The 19,214-nt window shown below is 37.5% G+C and overlaps 6 protein-coding genes and 1 long non-coding RNA gene across 9 annotated transcripts; 4 read left to right on the forward strand and 3 right to left on the reverse strand.

Annotated features, from left to right (window-relative positions):
• Positions 1 to 546: 546 nt before the first annotated feature.
• LOC143177740 (trophoblast glycoprotein) lies at positions 547 to 3,589 on the forward strand. Of its 2 annotated transcripts, XM_076375856.1 has the most exons (5): positions 547 to 625; positions 1,994 to 2,152; positions 2,287 to 2,520; positions 2,607 to 2,767; positions 2,978 to 3,589. In XM_076375856.1, exons 1-5 carry the CDS (start codon positions 599 to 601, stop codon positions 3,573 to 3,575), a joined length of 1,179 nt encoding a protein of 392 aa, XP_076231971.1. In that variant the 5' UTR covers positions 547 to 598; the 3' UTR covers positions 3,576 to 3,589. The 2 variants fall into 2 exon arrangements, with proteins under 2 accessions (XP_076231971.1, XP_076231969.1); XM_076375854.1 differs by lacking the exon at positions 547 to 625 and having other exon boundaries at positions 1,847 to 2,152.
• LOC143177743 (uncharacterized) lies at positions 599 to 1,158 on the forward strand. Its single transcript, XR_013001636.1, has 2 exons — positions 599 to 835; positions 958 to 1,158. It is a non-coding gene; the product is annotated as an uncharacterized LOC143177743 (long non-coding RNA).
• A 456-nt stretch (positions 3,590 to 4,045) lies between the features above and the next one.
• Lipt1 (Lipoyltransferase 1) lies at positions 4,046 to 5,881 on the reverse strand. 2 transcript variants are annotated; one of them, XM_076375858.1, is made up of 4 exons: positions 5,366 to 5,881; positions 5,042 to 5,149; positions 4,652 to 4,865; positions 4,046 to 4,463 (listed from the first exon to the last, which is right to left on the reverse strand). In XM_076375858.1, the coding sequence occupies exons 1-4, from the start codon at positions 5,879 to 5,881 to the stop codon at positions 4,114 to 4,116; spliced, it is 1,188 nt and encodes a 395-aa protein (XP_076231973.1). In that variant the 3' UTR covers positions 4,046 to 4,113. The 2 variants fall into 2 exon arrangements, with proteins under 2 accessions (XP_076231973.1, XP_076231972.1); XM_076375857.1 differs by having other exon boundaries at positions 5,354 to 5,881.
• A 199-nt stretch (positions 5,882 to 6,080) lies between these two features.
• LOC143177742 (uncharacterized) lies at positions 6,081 to 6,332 on the reverse strand. Its single transcript, XM_076375859.1, has one exon. The coding sequence runs from the start codon at positions 6,330 to 6,332 to the stop codon at positions 6,147 to 6,149; it is 186 nt and encodes a 61-aa protein (XP_076231974.1). The 3' UTR covers positions 6,081 to 6,146.
• A 2,073-nt stretch (positions 6,333 to 8,405) lies between these two features.
• LOC143178332 (prolyl endopeptidase) lies at positions 8,406 to 11,895 on the forward strand. The gene is made up of 13 exons (XM_076376899.1): positions 8,406 to 8,527; positions 8,608 to 8,721; positions 8,935 to 9,158; positions 9,216 to 9,403; positions 9,488 to 9,713; positions 9,836 to 9,995; positions 10,075 to 10,275; positions 10,335 to 10,517; positions 10,591 to 10,704; positions 10,765 to 10,913; positions 10,977 to 11,189; positions 11,268 to 11,592; positions 11,676 to 11,895. The coding sequence occupies exons 2-13, from the start codon at positions 8,653 to 8,655 to the stop codon at positions 11,739 to 11,741; spliced, it is 2,118 nt and encodes a 705-aa protein (XP_076233014.1). The 5' UTR covers positions 8,406 to 8,527; positions 8,608 to 8,652; the 3' UTR covers positions 11,742 to 11,895.
• Positions 11,883 to 17,349, reverse strand: Hydr1 (abhydrolase domain containing Hydr1). The gene is made up of 7 exons (XM_076376904.1): positions 17,059 to 17,349; positions 14,552 to 14,721; positions 14,087 to 14,297; positions 13,906 to 14,018; positions 13,498 to 13,735; positions 13,242 to 13,407; positions 11,883 to 13,171 (listed from the first exon to the last, which is right to left on the reverse strand). Exons 1-7 carry the CDS (start codon positions 17,158 to 17,160, stop codon positions 12,990 to 12,992), a joined length of 1,182 nt encoding a protein of 393 aa, XP_076233019.1. The 5' UTR covers positions 17,161 to 17,349; the 3' UTR covers positions 11,883 to 12,989.
• Positions 17,350 to 17,878: 529 nt separating this feature from the next.
• Positions 17,879 to 19,102, forward strand: LOC143178337 (uncharacterized). Its single transcript, XM_076376905.1, has 4 exons — positions 17,879 to 17,951; positions 18,076 to 18,387; positions 18,462 to 18,527; positions 18,976 to 19,102. The coding sequence occupies exons 2-4, from the start codon at positions 18,161 to 18,163 to the stop codon at positions 19,034 to 19,036; spliced, it is 354 nt and encodes a 117-aa protein (XP_076233020.1). The 5' UTR covers positions 17,879 to 17,951; positions 18,076 to 18,160; the 3' UTR covers positions 19,037 to 19,102.
• The last annotated feature ends 112 nt before the right edge of the window (positions 19,103 to 19,214 follow it).

The following is a 19,214-nucleotide window of genomic DNA, read 5'->3' on the forward strand; positions in this document are numbered from 1 at the left end:
TATCTTGCGCGACGCTTAGGCTTCGGGGAATGTGTCTCAGAGAACCTCACCTTCGAAGCTATTTCCAAGGCTCGTCGCTGTATAATAGAAACGCATACAATTTACCTCTGAAAAGAGCTCGTAAACCCTCTACGTACAAACAGAACAAATTAAAAACCAAACTCACAGAATATCATCAGAATTCTACTCTACCGGTGCTCCCTCGTGCATCAACTATTTTCGTAGCGCGAATTCGGGATCGATTTAATATTTAATCGCAGCGACGTCGAATTAGTGGTTCGCGTCAGCTGAGGGCGCCAGTGACGAAACGTGGCCGAGTGGAGTGTCTTCGTAGGTGGAGATTCACTTTCTTAGCCGATGCGTAGTATCGTGGCTTTCGGAAACTGGTGCACGACCGTGATTGTTCCCTCATTGTCGTCAGATTTCGAAAAGACAGAAAGATACGGGACAACGAAACGTCTCGGCTCGATGGCATCGCCACGCCGATAAATCGATTCGGTACATGCGGCGGTGTCGGCGAAGGTGAGGCGGTTGCAGTGCTATACCGTATGCTTGTCATGGCGGCGCGTGGAGGACGAGCAATGAAAATGGCCGGAAGATGCGGCGTGGCGGCGGGGCGAGACGGGTAAGGCCGAATAGAAGGCAACGGTCCACGCGTTCTCAGCAGCCTATCCTAGATTTATTTCCGTGGATGTTGCGCAATAAACTCTGCGTTAGCTCACTGAACGCTACCCCTCGCGTCAGCTTCGAAAGAGGTGCCAAGGGCTAGTGAGTAGCGTTTAATCGTCGCCGGCTGCCATTCCTGTCGACCAATGAAGAAACGCGCTTACACTCAGTGTGTACACAATGTCACTTTTCAATGTAATATAATAGCCATTCAGCCGGCGTTATGTTTACCTTAGTTTTTCCTAGTTTCTTTTAGTTACAGTGACTCCCATTAATAAAGCTCAATTACAGAGAATTATTGTTGTACCTCTGGCTACACTTTCACTGAAATGACGGGAGGCTGCGTGGCTGGAAGTAGAAAACAATGAATGTGAAGTGGAAAGCTGAAACAATTGTCACTAGTGTTGATAAATCTATTACTACTCTGTGTGTGTGTTTTGTCAAATTTTGTATTACTGTTTTTCTAATCTTCTGCTAAATAAAAACCTTTCAAACTTACTCTAGATTTTTTTTACTAACATCTAACAAAATAGTATTGTAGTAGATTAAAAAAATCTCGTTTTCTAATTTCTAGTTACTATTTAAATACTGGAAAGTAGTTCCCCGATTGTAAAAAACAAAATTCGTTCTCCTCGCCTGTTCTTGCGACGAAATTTATCATGGTCATCAGTTTTGGTTTGCGGCGAACTTGTTTTTCAAAGAATTACCCCCGGTTTACGATAGCTCCATTGTTCCTGCTCACTGACCGTGTCAGTCAGTTTGAAAGAATTGATGCAAAAGGTCGGACAAATAGCATCTAATTCCTAACTGTAACTCCCTTTACGTCCCATTTGCGGAAACGTCTTGTTTACTCCCAGGTTCTCAGAATTTCGTCGAATAAGTATGCAAAGGCAGGAAACGAAAGGGCAAACATTTTCCCGCGATAAATAACCGCTTGTTTTCCTCGTGACTCAATTTTGCATTATCTTTACCGCATTTTCGTGGAACCTTTGTTCTGGTCATCGGTCGAAAAGAGGAACAAAAAAAATGTTTAGGAAGACGCTACACGATGACGTGTATCTCGATCGTTAGTACACTAACGCGATATCAATATAGGCGTGTTGAGAGATAAGATTATGTTAGCGACACAATCACGAACCTTGTGAAAACGCAACGAGACCCTATCAGAAGTGAATTTGCCTCGCTGAAAACGTTAGTTTGTAGTGTTTTCATAGAATCGAGTTCCTTGCGAAGTTTCGTTACAATGACCAATGGCCTCGTTATTGTCACGATCGCTCTGATTTCTCTGCACTTCATCGGTATTGTAGTTTCATCTGAATCTTCACAGTGTCCTCCGTTCTGCGTCTGTGACACTTGGTACGGGCTGCAGCGTGCTTCGTGCATCAGCCGCCATCTTTACAGCATAGATACAGGCGCACCGAACACTGTGCAAGCCTTGGATTTATCGGATAATGTGATATCGACCTTAAATAATTTCGAACTAGCGGTAATTATCATGTTTCAAAGATTATCTGTGGAAAAAGTTTTTACGATAATTAAGTATATACTAAAAGACTATTTTATCGTGAAACAGAGATTTGTCAGAGTTGTCTGTGTATTTACATACGTATGTTTCTTTAGAATGCAGGCTTAACGAATTTGAAATATCTCAATTTTTCTGGGAACACAATCAGTCAAATTGGTTTAACTGCCTTCTTTGGTCTTGATGGCTTGACGGTTCTGGATTTGTCGAAAAATCATTTGTATTATATTTTGGACAACACTTTCGCGGAAAATAAAAATTTGCAGATTTTGAAGCTGTCGAAAAATAATTTTAGATCGCATCTGCCGAAACTGCAATCCCCCTGGTTGACGGTAATAATGAAAATTATTAATATTGGCCACTTAAATTCGTTGTTCAAAGAAACATGTATAAATTAAAAATTCTATTTTGTGTGAAGGAATTAAGCTTGGACTCGTGTCAGATTAGTCATTTACCTCTGGACACGTTCAATGGACTACCACGAATTCGACATCTCGATCTCGCAAACAATTTGATGATTCAGATGAGTAGCACTGTACTGCAAACATCGCACTTTTTGAAGAAGTTATCTTTACAAGGGTATGATAAACGAGTCACGTATAATTAATAGATCCTCATATCACTATGTCGAGTGATTTGTTCAAACACAACTAGATCTCTATATTTTAAAAGAGACAAAGTTCCACTGATACTTCCCAGCTTTTCGACTGCCAATATTTACCATGCGTAGATATATTAGAGATCCTCCTAAACACAAATAAGTAAAATACAATTTCTTTCCTTTTTCAGCAATCCATGGTCCTGCAACAGGATCATACTCAATTTACAAACATACCTCAAGGAAAATGATATAGAATACGATGAAATTTGTGGAAAGACAGTGGTCAAACAGAGTCCACAAAAATTCGAGAAGATGATTCTTGCTCCCGTGAGAAAACAGCAAAATTACCATCACTCGGCAACAGTGAGTGAAAGTGGTCACATAAAGCACAATTCTTCCAACACACTAAATAACAAAAATGCGCTGCCATCTGATAGAACGTCCAATCCAACGATTATTGCTAATTCGATTAACAAAATTTTACCGTACTGGCTGCTCTTTATCGGATTCTTGTTTGGATTCGTAGCGGGGATGATCATTTCTTACATTTGGTTATCTGGAATGTTGTCTTGTAAGCGAAGGTGCAGACAACGTCAGGCATTTAATGAGTCCTCGCAGAGGTTGTCTTTGTTATTGAATCCTTACCTGCAAGACCACGACAGTGACGCGACTCTGTCTGTATCTTGTCCAGGTACCCCTCCCCCTCCGTACAGGGATGTCGTATTACGACCGACTCTTTATCGTTGTCCACAAGCAGCTTTAAATTTAAATAATAATAGTACGTGATGAAGAGGGAGGAATGTGCAGTGTCAAAAGATAACACTTTGTTGCGTTGTGATTGTGGGTGTTTATCGCTCGTTCAAATTTCAACGTTATTTATTTTTTCGCTCGACCCTAGTCAATAATCACGCATCATTATGCGTGGCGTACTTCTGATCTGGTCATCGACCAATAAATGTCAATTAAGTTGACAAGATTTTTCTTCTTCATTTTTTTTTTTTAAAGAGACTTCACAATACAGTCGACGAATTAATTGGCGATAAGCAACTATTAACGTAAACAAAATTTATTAACACGAATGATTTATGATAGTCATGCGTGCACAATGTAAAAATATGACTTCATGATATGTAATCTAGGATATATGTTTTGTAATTTATACTACAATATATTACGTATATGACTTAGGACAAGTATTAGTAAATCTTCGAGTAACACTATGCATATACATCCCTATTCTTTGGACGATTATAGGATAGCGCTCAATCTTTTATTTGTACACAAAAATTTAGGTACAATCATTATGATTGTCTTGCGGCTCTAATCATTGCGTAGCAATCATATTACTTTTATCTATATTCTGGCTTGTACTCAGCGTAACTGTCTTACAACCGATGGCGGCTATTATATTCTCTACTACCTCATGGTCGTATTTCATACCGCGCAGATTCGTAATCACGCTCGCGTCTTGGCTAAAATCGTTTGATAGCAAACTAGCCGGGAGCTTCATTTTAATTTCCTCAATAATGCCATTTTCGATTTCTAATGTTAGATTAAATTGATGAACCTTGCCATCCTGACCGTGGACATCTAGGACGCGGATTACGCCGAACTTCGGTGTTTTACCATAATTCCATTCCCAAGAACGAAACTCGTTTACTAATTTATTGAGACCTGCAAATATAATTCTATTGTTAATAAACTGTTATAACTCATATGTACTGTTATATTATCTTGGCAATTCAGATATGTAAACACATATGTGAGTTTGATAAAAATTATCAATGTACAAAAAGCAAGCTCAGGGTTTAAGGTCTTAATATAAAATGAATGAAAACTATTTTGATTGTTCTATTGCGTACCTGGGAACCAATCCTCTGTGGGATTGATATATTGGAACCCTTTTTGTCTTTGAATGAGGTCTTGTCCACCGTCCTCTAGGACCAAAGCTTTTGTGCGGAGATATTCCCAGCCTATTGCTTTAATCAGTTTGTCCATACGTATATGCGAGTTCACATCTATTAAGTTCTTCACTGGAGACCGTGTGGACACTGTGGCATTTGTTTCTATGCCGTGCTATGACATAAATATAAGTATATTTTTGTAACTTTGTAAAAATAAAACATAAGTGAATAAAAAATGTTGGATATTTTAATACTATAAAATTTCGCTTAAAAAAAGTAAAAAAGGAGAAGTCTCTCACGACAAAAAATCTGTGTAAAAAACAATAAATTATTAAACATAAATCTTACCTCTTTTCTTTCGAGAGCTAAGCTTAAAGCTGATTCGTTTACATGAACCAAAAGCGTGCAGTGATGATAAGCATTAGGTCGTCCTAACTTTGCCGCGGTACCAGACACCTGTATTGTAATATAGTTAAGGAAATGCAAATCGCATTTTCGCGAAGGAACTTCGCTATTTATTAGGTTGTTCCAATGTTTATCTACACATTATTTCACAGAAATTATTTCAAAAAGCGTGCAAAACGAAATACATATAGCCAGTCCATTATTTTTGGAACATCCTGACATATAGAAATACATACATATGCTTTCATACATTACATTAAAGGATACTTTGTACTCTCCTTGAACGACGATATCCTCTCGCTTGTTAATATCACTTTTCACGCCCCATTCCCTGTACAAGGCTCTCCTGATAATCTCCAAGTTATATTTCCGATTGTACCTTTCCCGCGGCGTGAAGAAGGTCAAATTCAAGTTGCCATTATCGTGGTAGACAGTGCCGCCGCCACTGTTCCGGCGGGCCAAAACTATACCTCGTTTCTCAGCCAACTGACTGTTATGCTCGATCCATGGGTTTTGATGACGTCCAATCACGACGCAAGGATCATTGCGCCATAGAAGTAATATATGATGATTCACGAAATTATAATTCCTATAGTACCAATCTTCGAGCGCTAGATTGGTGAACACATCCGTGGACTGCGATATAAATACTGACTTCTTTATCGAATCGTTTGGGTCGTCTCGCTTCTCGTCGAAGCTCGTCGAATATCTGAACACTTGGTTCGAATTGCTGCATCGAGCTGCTCGCTTGACAATGATCATAAATTTATTGAGCAAGGCCATTCTGCTCCTTTCAGCGGGCACGTGTGAACCGAGTCTTCCGGTTCCTCTTCCCCACCCTTCACTTCCTCTTGCGGCGAATCGAACAATGGGATGCGTGAGGGGCACCGATACCAGAATCGTACTCCCCGGATAACAGTGGTAATTGAGAATGAAATCAGTCTTTGACTCACAATGAACTTCTAAACCGTGTCTCTGCTACGTTCAGTTACGTAGTGGGCTCAACCTTGATTTTGCTTAGTATTTTTGTCCGCAGATAGCGGCTTTACTAATGGCTTTTTCGGGAGACGTTGGTCTCGCTGGCGGTTATTGAGACCAGATAATCGTGAAGGGCGATGGTCTGGTGCAACCACTTCCACGTCTGATCCAGGGAGTTGATACGGTATCGGATACCTAAACAGTCTCGGCAGTCCTTTTGCATTCCTCCGTGTGCTGACAGTTTGAGAAGGAACATTCAAATTACCCGCGAACGATCACACCTGCCTGGCAACGACCTCTTTCCGCGAAACGATGGTACTACGATTTCGAGGATGAACTTCACTTGCGAATTGCAAAGTTGATGGCACTTAAAACTGGGCGACGCTCGGACGTTCGTATTGAAATTCCTCGATGCACGCTTCGATTCGTAATGAATGTCGCAGGCGGTGCATTTTGAGATTATATTGACTCCGTGTGCTCGGAGAAAGCAGAGGGGGCGTGCATTGAACACATGCCAAAGGTTATCTGAGTTCGCGGCACAAAGTACAGCTTGTGCGACCCATGCGTGATATCGACAGAACACGACAGAGCGCGACTCCCTCAGTCTGCTCCTCATGATCCGTTTACCCTCCCGCAGCGCTGGTGTCAGGCTCGTAACTAGCGACACGTGTGCCCTTCTATGTAGACGACTATTACTCGTTATAGTATCGACTCGATACAAGCTTACCGTTTGTAATCAAGCACTTAGAAGTTTACAAAGCATAGAAAACTCGTTTCTAAGATCAATTTTCGTACTGACGAGTTGAGTTTCAATTCTTAAAGCGAAAGAATACTGTTGCAGCAAAAGTATCTTTCCTAGAAATGAGTTAAGAAAAAACTAAACATTAATTTCGAGAATGGTAAAAGTTTGATTCACATGTATAACGAATAGATCCCAAGGAAATTATGTAAGAGAAATAGATACTATGAACTAATCTATTACTGTAGCCTCGTGGATTATTGACGAGCTTTTAATGAGGAGCGCTTTTCTGAGGTCAATTATTGGCAGCTCTCTTTTGTTTCTTCCAAAGCTTCTTATTAGTGCTTCTCATGACTCTATTATTTGGTTACGCATGAAACAAATTCAATCAACAGCAGCATAATTCATTTAAATTTATGAATTGGATACGCACTTATCATCAAGTTTCCTTCGACGTATTTTGCATCAGTATCATGTACGACACTGAGTTTTCATGATTTCCAATAACCATTGGGATCTCGTGAAAAGTCACGTTTACGTGTCAGTTAACATCGCACATTATAAGAGGGGGTAATTAAGGCCAATTGATAAAGCTGCATCCCATAGTCTTCCGTGTACACTTCACTAATATTATTAAATTCATTATTATTACAGTCAAACGATTTGTAAAAACAACTCCAACATGAACTTTTCCAGTTTTATCATGCAAGTCAGCTGATCAATGTTTCACTTTAACAATTTCTTAGAAAATTCTTCATTGCTTATCAGGCGACTTTTATCTAACAATATACAAATTGTTACTAACTTTTCATCTTCTTGGGATTTTTAGTATTTTTGTTATACAATTTTATTGCTGGCGCTATATGCGACTGCAGATAATGAGTATACATGTTATAATAACTTTTTGATATTTCTCTGGAAGAAAATAAATTTATTGGAATTGAAAAACACTCGGTCCGACGGAATCAACAGTAAAATTAATTGCAACAAGCTTGATAAATGTGGATATAAGTACTTTCTTAAAGTTTTTTGATAAACTTCAAAAGAAGTTCGATCTTTTTTATTTTTGTAAGTCGATCTGCAATGTTTGATTCAAAATTTATATGAAAAAATAAAGAACAAACTATCGCAAGTCATTACTCTTTTTTAAAACTGATTATAAATTTCATTTTCATTGAAATTCAGAGACTAATATTCCATTATTCCATTAATACTATTAATGATCATAAATAAATATTTTATACTTTATGCAATCTATTAAAAGTAGTTTGTGAGTACAAAGTAATCATGCATAATTGCATTTAAAATTGCAGGTCCCGTTATCACTGTTAATAGTATGCAAATACTGTCACTACTATCTCACATAAATAAATACGTAAACAATAAATATGCAAATGCGTTGTATGTAACTAAGAATATATAATAGTTGTAAAAATTTTAACATTGTTTACTAATGACAGAATCATTTCCATGTATGTGTTCGTCACCGAAAGTAAGTATTTTATTTCGATAAAATATTCGAAATTACCATGTACTGATAGCGTGTGCTACAAATGCAAATAATGCGCGTGATGACTGTATCGTTGATTACAAACGCGATAAAGAGAATTTGTTTCCGCCAAATCGAAAGTAAAGCTTGCAGTGGCTCACTAAAATTTGCTCGTCATAACCGTTCGCAATATATTCGCGTATCATCTTTTTCAACCGATAAAGTGAGATTTCTTTTTGTAGTATAACTGTGTATCAATATTATCGCAACAAATCTAATCGCATTCGTTCGTGGAAAACACAGGTGCACGATCCTTCGGTGGAAGAGTTCGGAGAGATACCAAAAATAATGGAAAAATTGCAATATCCCGAAGTGTATCGAGACGAATCCGTCACTGATAATTATCATGGAGTCGAGGTTAGAATGAGAAGAAAAAATACAAGTTTTTTCAAATAACATTAACATATGAATGAATTCATAACCAGAAATGTTACTCAATAATTGGTTTAATTAAGCTAAATGCGTATTTGTAGCTTTATAGATGTGTAGAAAAAGTATATTCATTTTCCAGTTATCAGGCTTCTAATATGAATTGCATTGTAATTGTGATTATAAACCAATTTCTAATAGGTGTCAGATCCATATAGGTGGTTAGAAGATCCTGACTCTGAAAAAACCAAAGCATTTGTGGATGCTCAGAATGCCATCACAAAACCATACTTGGCATCCTGCAAGGCACGTCAGGATATTCATGATAGATTAAAACAATTATGGGATTTTCCAAAATATTCCTGTTTCTCTAGACATGGGGATAAATATTATTTCTATATGAATACTGGTTTGCAGAACCAAAGGTAATAATTTTGTTAATCGATTTGTAACTCTTAAATGCATATGTGTGTGTTTTTCAGTGTTTTATATGTGCAAGACACTTTGGACAGTGAACCAAGAGTATTTTTAGATCCAAATACTTTATCAGAAGATGGCACTGTTGCTATTACTAGTTGTAGATTTAGTCAAGATGGTAGTATATGCGCGTATGGGCTATCTAGTAGTGGTTCTGATTGGTGTACAATACATTTCATGAATGCAGAAACTGGTACAATCAATGTAATTTATTTACAGGCAGATAATGTAGATTAAAATCTTTTTACATCACTGTTCCAATAATATGTTCGTATAGGAGAGAAGTATCCAGAAATTTTAGAGAAAGTTAAGTTCTCTCCCATAACATGGACCCACGATCACCGTGGTATTTTTTATGGATGCTACCCAGATCAGAAAGGTAAAACAGATGGTTCAGAAACAGAAGGCAATCGGGATCAGAAATTGTGCTACCATGTTGTTGGTACACCACAATCAGAAGATGTTATTGTAGTAGAATTTCCAGAAGAACCACTATGGAGGATGTGAGTGACACAATTATATATCTGATTTAATGACATTGATTACAAATACTCTATTACTAATTGCAGTAACTGAATGCAAATTATGCATACATTTTTTCACATGTAAATTTTCAAATTATTAGAGGTGCTCAAGTTTCTGATTGTGGCCAATGGCTAATCATCAAGCCTGTGAAGGACTGCAGAGACAATTTAGTTTACTTTACTGAATTAAAGCCAGACATGAAAATAGATGGAAAATTACAATTAACTCAAGTTGTTGATAAATTTGAAGCTGATTATGAAGTTAGTACCATCCAACAGAATAACTTAATTTTATCTTAACATTCATACAAATTTAAAACTACTTTTCTTCCTCGAATAGTATGTAACAAATGAAGGCACCAAGGCTATATTTAGAACAAACAAAAATGCACCAAACAATAAGTTGATAGCTATAGATTTATTGGATTATAAGGAAGACAAGTGGGTTGACCTCTTACCAGAACATCCTGATAATGTGTTAGATTGGGCTGTTGCAGTTGATGGTGATAAATTTGTGGTTTGCTACATTGAAGATGTCAAGGTAAATATGAATCATGGAATTTACATAAAGCTCGAATTAATATAAATTCACTCCCTTAGAACATTCTACAACTACACAGTCTGAAAACTGGTGAAAAACTCAAGACATTTCCTCTTGATGTTGGAACAGTGGTCAGATTTTCAGGAGAGAAAAGATACTCCGAAATATTTTATCAATTCACGTCTTTCTTAATTCCTAGTATTATATACAGAGTTGATCTAAAAAATGATGGAGATCCACAGGTATGAAAAAATCTATAAGTAACCTATAGTAATCTATAAGTAAGAATATTCACACATGCAATTACATTCGCAGGTATTACGGGAAGTTAAAGTGAAAGGCTTTGAGCCAAGCTTGTACAAGACTAGTCAAGTATTTTATACAAGTAAAGATGGTACAAAGATCCCAATGTTTATCGTAATGAAGCATGTAAGTATTGAAAACTGTTTTTTACTTCTATAAAATAGTAATAATAAATGTTTTATTTAGGATGCAGTTTTGGATGGCTCCATGCCAACTTTGTTGTATGGTTATGGAGGCTTTAATGTTAGTATTCAGCCTGCATTTAGCGTCACAAAGCTGGTTTTTGTCCAACATTTAAATGGAGTACTTGCGATTCCAAATATTCGCGGGGGCGGGTAGGTCCACCAAATACGAGTATATTTATACATATTTCGTTTTGTAATTGTAATTTATTTTAGTGAATACGGAGAAAAGTGGCACAACGCTGGACGATTCTTTAACAAACAAAATGTATTTGATGATTTTCAAGCTGCAGCTGAATACCTTATTGAACATGGTTATACATCGTCTTCGAAATTAAGTATTCTAGGTGCTAGTAATGGAGGTCTACTGGTTGCTGCATGTGTGAATCAAAGACCTGATCTTTTTGGTGCTGCAATTGCTCAAGTCGGGTATGTTGATATAATAAATTTATAGTATTTTATACGTGATCCGATGCAATTTTATATACTTCGTATTTTTTATTGCAGCGTAATGGATATGTTACGTTTTCACAAGTTCACGATTGGTGCTGCTTGGGTATCCGATTATGGTAGTTCTGATGATCCAAAGCATTTCGAAAATCTTTTGAAATACTCTCCGCTACATAATGTGAGAGTTCCCGAAAATGGGCAATATCCAGCAACGTTATTATTAACTGCCGATCATGACGATCGTGTAGTACCATTACATAGTCTTAAACTCATTGCAACTTTACAATACACTCTTGGAAAATTACCACAACAAACAAATCCGATACTCATTAAAATAGATACCAAGGCTGGACATGGTAGTGGAAAACCAACTATGAAAATGGTTAGTTTTTAATCATTTCACCATAAATTATTGTTATTTTTATTACCGATTTTTTGTTAATTTTTCCATATTTATTGTTTTAGATTGAGGAAAGCACAGACATTTTAACATTTATCGTGAAATCTTTGGGTCTAGAATTCAAAGTGTAACACACACCGAAAATATTAACATTTTTATATTTTATACCATGCTTGAATGTTTTAACATGTCATCGTACGTATTACAAAATACTGTTTCAAAGTATTCTAATAATATGCTTTCTATAGCAAATTCTTTTATATAAAAGAGAAAATTTTTATCGTAAAAAATAAAAGTCATACAATTTATTAGTGTTCGTTACTTTTGGTATATAAAAAAGTACATTTTTTAATTGATTTTACTGATCTTTATGCTAAAATAAGCAATAGTATTATGCTTAATAAGGAATGAAATTAATATATGAATTTTTTTATTAAATACTAAATAACAAATATGTATTTCATTATTGAAATATGACATTGGATATTTGGTGTCATATACATGTCTCTGACATTAAAGTAATAAAAAAAGATACTATATAATGCGGATATTTTAGTAAATTCGTTTTTACAACTCTGTCTCTTAAAGCTTGCAACAAAATATTATGTATAAAGTTCAACAACGTACGTGTCTTTACATTCTGTATCACAATCAATGATATTGGAATCGTACAAGTAGCCTCATCTGCTTTTTATTCTAGTTTGTGTAAAGTATGAATACTTCAATGTTTGCTGTTCATATCCAAAGAAGAAATGAACAACTCCTGCCAGCAGTATTAATACATTAATGCGATCGACTTGGCGCGTTTATATTCCTACTAAATTGACTCTGTTATTCTTTTAAATGAGGAACTTCTGTTTATCATGATTTTATGAATAATGTAAAGTCACTCACACTTTAAAACAAGCCAACTATTTTAGTCTCACAAAATATTTAAATGAAAGCGAAACTCGCGGAAATACAATGCGCAAACGTATTGTTTAAATTAACTCTTTAAACTAAGATTTGGTTAAATTCAATTTCAATAAATATTATAAAACTTTCATAACAAAACACCTTGTCTCGCTGAAAATAAATATACATAACATCACTAGAATGTAAACGTGTTAACGAATGCGCATTTTGTTTTTAAAACAATTTATATACGTTTAAAAAAATACCTATACAATTAGTAACTAATGTTTCATCGGTAATTGGTAAAAATCTTGTTAAAAAAAGCAACGAGTTTTGTAATTCTTATTACTATTAACATCACATGTGCGGTACCCTGAATACGATTAAACCATGGCACGTGATTATTTTTACATGACGGCCGAACGTAGACAAGATATAGCGAATTGATAATTATAAATGCGTTTAAAACTTAATTTGCATGTTCGTCACAACATTTGGTGATCTAAATCAGTAGTGAATAGCGCAGTGAAAAATTGCGAAAACAATTTACCCATATACTGTTCTTCTTTGACTGGCCACATACCTTCCAGGAAGCCGATGTGGCCACCACGCGATGTCACAACCACGGCTACATTTTTTGTCTCTGATATCTCTTTTAGAGGAATAGCTATTCGAAAAAAATCGTCTCGGTGAAATTATTGGAGACAATAATTCGATTTCAAAGCAAAGTTAATTACCATGAACTGGCTGGAAGGGATCGTCTGCAGCACTAAGGCACAGTAGTGGGACATCGATCAGATGCAATTTGTCATGAATGGTTGCATTCGAATAGTATTCCTCCACATCTCTGTATCCAAATTGCTTTACCGTGAAATGAGAATCAAACTCCCTTACAGTTTGACTCTGTCAAAGAAAATGCATCATTTTTAATGAAGATGCAGTTTCCCTTCGGAAGCAATTTTCATAATAGTCGATAGATTTGATTAAACTTACTTTAAGGATGGTTTCGATGTCGACATCAAAAAATCCACTTTCAGTGGCGTAATGCAGACGCTTTATGTTCTTACGAAGAGTACCAGCCAAATATTTGTTCATCATCAGATTAAAATAATTCTCCTCCGTGTTTTTAGTCGCAGCGAAGACATTCCATGGTACGGAGATGAGGAAGCATCCTTTCAATCTACTTTTAGCCATCACTCCTTGCTGCGCTAAATAATTGCCTAAAATCAATCTGCAAATGGACGAGCATAATAAGAAACACTGCAAACAACGATTCTCGTTATTTTAGTAGTGTGCTACTATTACAGAACTGATTGTAATATCCAATACTGTGGTCACGAAGATGACTTTCAGCAAATAACTTATAAGAATACGATTGCTCGTTAAAAAATAGTTTATTACCCTCCCATTGAGATTCCAGTCGCCCCAAGGGGCGCAAGAGGGTGCACCTTTTTTACATGTTCGATAACCTCGGATAAATCATCGCTGTTGGCGGCACAATACATTCGCGGAGTCTGTAATAGTACGATTATTCGATTAGTATGTATAAACCCCGCACAGTGCTGTACATTTTACAATGTACCTTCAGTTCTACGCCTCCTAAGCCTCTGTTGTTGAAAATCACGCATCGTATGCCAGCTTTTTTCGCAGACGAGACCAGACATTTGATGTACTCTGCTTGACTCGCGCCTGTGAGCCCCGGTAGAATGATCACGATCGGCGATGTGCTGGAGCATCCCTCTTCCGCCCAATCCAAGGCCACTTCACCTCCGTCTGACAAGGTCAGAATTTCTCTGTGCGACCATTTATTAACTCGTTAGAGTTGGAACGCAAGCAGTCAGGATAATTAGCTCGTAGTCGTTTATTCGAAAACGAGAGGTCGTTAATTACTACGTACTAAAACGATTATTTCGTATGGAGCGCAGTATCGCGTATGAGACACTGAAAGTGCCTTCGAAACACTTCCGTTTTTTTAAATATTACGTAATTATATATAATTTTACATCATTATTCTAATGCTTGCGGAGTTAAGGACAAACTTACCAACCTGCGATAATGAATGGGTGGTAATATTCGCGACCTAAGGAGGCTTGCTAGAATTGTCTGTGCCCGTGACTCGAAGCACCATAACGTTGGCCAGAATTTATTTCTGACAAGAGGCACATGTTCTTCTAGAAATGATCGGAATGGCCCATTGGCACATACCAGCAGCGGAGTCTAAAAATCATTTTTAAAATTAGAACAAGGGAAACTGTCTAACAAATATCTAAAAATTTTATTTGTCATGGAATATCTACCTTTTATAATAATTATATTGATAAAAATGTTGTTAACGTTATCTAAAAAAATGCCTATAATTATTTATGCAAATATTTTACATACGTAAAAAATGCGCAACACCTAGCGGTGACAAGTGTTTGTAAAGAGCTTAAATATAATCGCCGTAATGGTTCTATAATTGGTTTTAAATTACTCAATTCTGCGACGCTAGACTGGGCACAATAATTCTACAAATAACTTATTGAGAGTAAAAATAATTCGTTCTTACTCGGAACAGGGTGTACCATTCATAAAGCTCCAAACAATATTTTTGGAAATTATAAAAAAAAACGTTTCATGAGAAGCAGATTTTTTTTAATAGATTTTTGTGTGCTATATAGCTATGCAGGCCAGATTTAGCTTTTATAGATCATTTCAAGTTGCACCAGTTCAACAGTATTTTTAATTTTACTTTTCAATTCAATTTCTTAGTACCCCGATCTTACATGATTATTTAAATTCTTCTTGCATTGAAAAGTCGCTTTTGAAATGTAAAAATACTTCGAATTAAGCGATGTATTCTATTCTGTCCCATGAAGCGTCGCATGCATGAATAAATCGCTCTATTCAACATTGTATTATTCTTCGTGACTGGCTATTTAGTGAACACGAGATGCTACCTGTTCCGGTGTTTGCGTGTGACGCGCGCGCGCACGCACACACCGAAGCGCGCGCGATTCGCCCGGGGCGAGTGTCTCTCGGAGTTTTAAGGTCAAATTAATAAATTGTGCGGCTTCTCGTGGCTTGTACGAACCACGAAGGGTCGTGCGATAGTTCGAATCATTCGTATCGCGGAAATCCTGATAATATATCGAGCAGGCGCGACAAAAATTCGATGTTTAACACCATTCGATAAGGAAACAATTTCTGTTGAACTTTGAAACAGTTGGATAATCTTCCCGACGTTTGCTAATCAAACTAAATAATCTGCAAGTGATAACTGTACATAAAAGTTTTTCTTCAACTGCATAATATCAAGTTTCAATTTGTTCTTTAAGTTTATTTCTCTTATTGGAAAGCGTAGTAATTTTTTGAATTCCAGAAGTTTCGGGAGGATCCTGTAACGTAATTCCCGCGTAGAAAATGATGAAGACCATCGAGGATAAATTGATGCTCACGAGAGAATATAGCACAGTGGATAGACCTAGAGTCAGACAATTAACGCTGACGTACATGCACGCGTCTCGCGCACGAAGATTGTTGAATCAATTTCGCGCCTCCAATTAAACTTCTTTCCCTTTGATCAACGTCTGGTGTTAGCGATAAATGCACACGTATTCTCGCTGAAGGTGTCAATAACCTTCGATCGCCTTGGGGATGAATAGGACACGTTTCGAACGTGTCGAGCGAAATTTCTTATCCGCCAAAACGGTATCTTCAATAGAATCAAGACAGACACGCGGTGCTCTGAATCAAACGCGGCGCTGATTGGGCTTAATGAAGGTTAAAAGTCTGCGGATAAACGATAACGACTTCTATAGAGCACAATTTCAAATTTGATATGCTCAAATAAAGTCATCGCATGCAATGCCACTGTAAACCTACTGAAACACTATTTCAGCTGACGATGAAATCGAAAAATATCTATTCTTGGAAGCCCTGAAAAGGGTTAGAATCAGTATAGTTATGTAGACTTCGATATTTAGGTTAAACTTGCCCTAATAGTAGATAAATCTACCTATTTGAGAATTATTAATATATGGTTAGATCGCAAAAAGCTGTAATTCTTTCGTCGCTCTAAACAAAATTCCACACCTAATAGAGAAAAAGATATTCAACTTAACCTATCACATTACGTTATTTCATAATTCTCGTACGAAATCCACACCACGTTCATCCTCACAACTTAACACAATCAATTTCGCTTCAATGATTACTTCCCTTTCTACCTGTTCACTCACATGACTCACGCGAGTCGAAATTTCATCGTAATGCTGAGTAATCCAAATTTACCGCGCCTCAACTTACGCGCCAATTTTCAAACTCAGTACCTCGCAATTAACCCACCAAAGTCAACTACAAATAAAAAACCAACATTTCCATAAGTAATCGACATTAAACAAACTCCCCCTACAAAAAACCTCAAAAATCTAAAAGAAAAGTTTGCTCTTAACATTATTAATAATCGCAATTAATTAAACGCCGAACGTCGATAACCACAGAAACGACTAGAGTGACTGAACTCGTCGGACCAAGGACGCAATGCGTAATAGGAATAAACGTGGTCTTACTCACTTTGACGACTTCGAAGAGATAATAGACGCAAAATCCGATGCCCAGCAGCGCCCCGTAGTAGGCCGTCGGGATGTCGAGGAGTGGCTCGAATACGCTCAGCATCCTTACGCCCTATCGATACGTTTTCTACTGTTAACACTGATAGGACATAAGTGCCGGCTGATCGGCAGGACCGTTGACAATCCTTGCTCGTCGAACGCCGGTAGCCAACAACCGATCGCGACGCTTTCCCGCAGAGTCGCGCAACGCGCGCATGACGTTCGAATAATTGGACGGCCAACTAGCCTCGCTAGCCGACCGACCGGTACCGATAGCCGTCGCGGCAATACACTGATACATAGGTGTGTACACTCGAGATTCGGTCACGTGCGCAAGAGTGGATCCGCTCCCACACTCACTATCACGAGCTCATCGCGGTGTTCCCTAACCTATATGTGTGGCACACGTACACGGAGACGTACACACGTGTACAGGGTGTCTCGGAATTGTGGTGGTGGTACTATATGGGAACTGTACCTGAGAGATAAGCTGAATCTTTGAATCAAGATTTTTTTTATTTTTTAGGAGAGCAGAAAAAAATTCTTTGATTTATGATGAAGCTTGAATAGGTTCGTATTATTTTAGAAAATGAGGAAACAGTGGATGCTGGGTGGAACTTAACCCTTTGCATTTGGAGGTACTCATTTGTTGTATATTTTGTGCTCTTAGAAGGGACATTCGAGTGCGAAGGACACTGAATTAATATCGAATATAAAGGTATAGATGGAAGTATAGTTTTTGATGCTGGAAGGGTTCTCATGGAGTAAGGGGAATATTCATGGTCTGACCACTGAGCTGTTTCTACTGTGAGCTAGAAAGTTCTGGGTTGAAATTCGAAGCTTCTCGGAAACGAAGTAGGATGTCAAAAAAATATTTCATATTTTCGACTTATTTTTTCTAGAAATAAGAATTACCAGTTTTCCCCTTATACTGCTAGTTCTGAGACACCCTGTATACTGATGCACTAACGTATCACAGATACAGATGTACATATACCTCGTGCATGGTCGTGTAACACGAGTTACATAACACCAAAGCTTGAACTTCTGTATCGGCATTCGTAATGCAGCTGCACTTGTTCATGGGTCTCGCGACAAACCTATTCTCGTCGGCTGGTGGAAACGCGGTCATATTGAGGGGCGACGATTGCCATAATTATGTCAGGTCGACGGAACGAAGAGTGATTAGGTGCTTTTGCGTGAGGCTCTTATCAGTTGGACCGTCTGAGGTTGCGGCCTTGGGTTTCAGTGGAATTCAGAGTGTGGGTGGAGCTGATCTCAAAGATCAAGAGTATGTATAATTTCTCTTGTGGAGGATTTATAGTTTTTCAGATATTTGAGCGTTACAGATTTATGATTCTACAGGAGTGAAGGCGTTAATTCATTAGAGAGTGGTAAAACGTCTAGTGTCGTTCTCTGCATGACAGTGGGGTAGGTATTACCTAAGCGTGTCGAACATTCTCGTCTCTTTTTTGATCGAAGATCTCATCGAGTTACCCAGTCTGATCGGCAAGATTGTCGTGTCTGATACAGTTACCGTCTGATTGTGGTAAAGCTGCGTGTACAAGTAGCGAATACAGTAGAAAACTGACAACTGTTCATTCTTATTCGCCTACACGCGCGTGGTGACTTAATGTATGGCTGCGCTTATTCTCGATAAGTTGTATGTCTTGTTTTACTAAATGTTTAGAACCAGATGAAATCAATCTTTAAGGGTCATGTTTGAGAACAGAGGATCTATACAGAAATAAAATTAACAGGGAAGTACCTCTCCTCTACTGGGGAAAGCGATCTATCGTTCTCTTTTTCAACCACAGAGACCTTTTGAAACTTGTCACGTTACAATTTCTATAGTATATCTCATATTTCTGTATTCCAGACACGTAAACACCTATATGCGTTTGCGGTCACTAGTGTGGCAGTCATCACCGTGCAGCTAAGCAAACAACACTGCGTTATTCATACTGATATGAAATAACGTAGCACAATTTTCAGCATTTTTCTAAAATGTTTTTCCATTAAATTGCAATTTACTGTCTTTGGTGTAATCTTACATTTAACGACTTCTGTTATATGACCATCACTACCTTGTAATTGGCGGAGGCTTATTACGTTCTG

Source organism: Calliopsis andreniformis, chromosome 4, assembly GCF_051401765.1.
Source record: "Calliopsis andreniformis isolate RMS-2024a chromosome 4, iyCalAndr_principal, whole genome shotgun sequence".
NCBI classification, from domain to species: Eukaryota; Metazoa; Arthropoda; class Insecta; order Hymenoptera; family Andrenidae; genus Calliopsis; species Calliopsis andreniformis.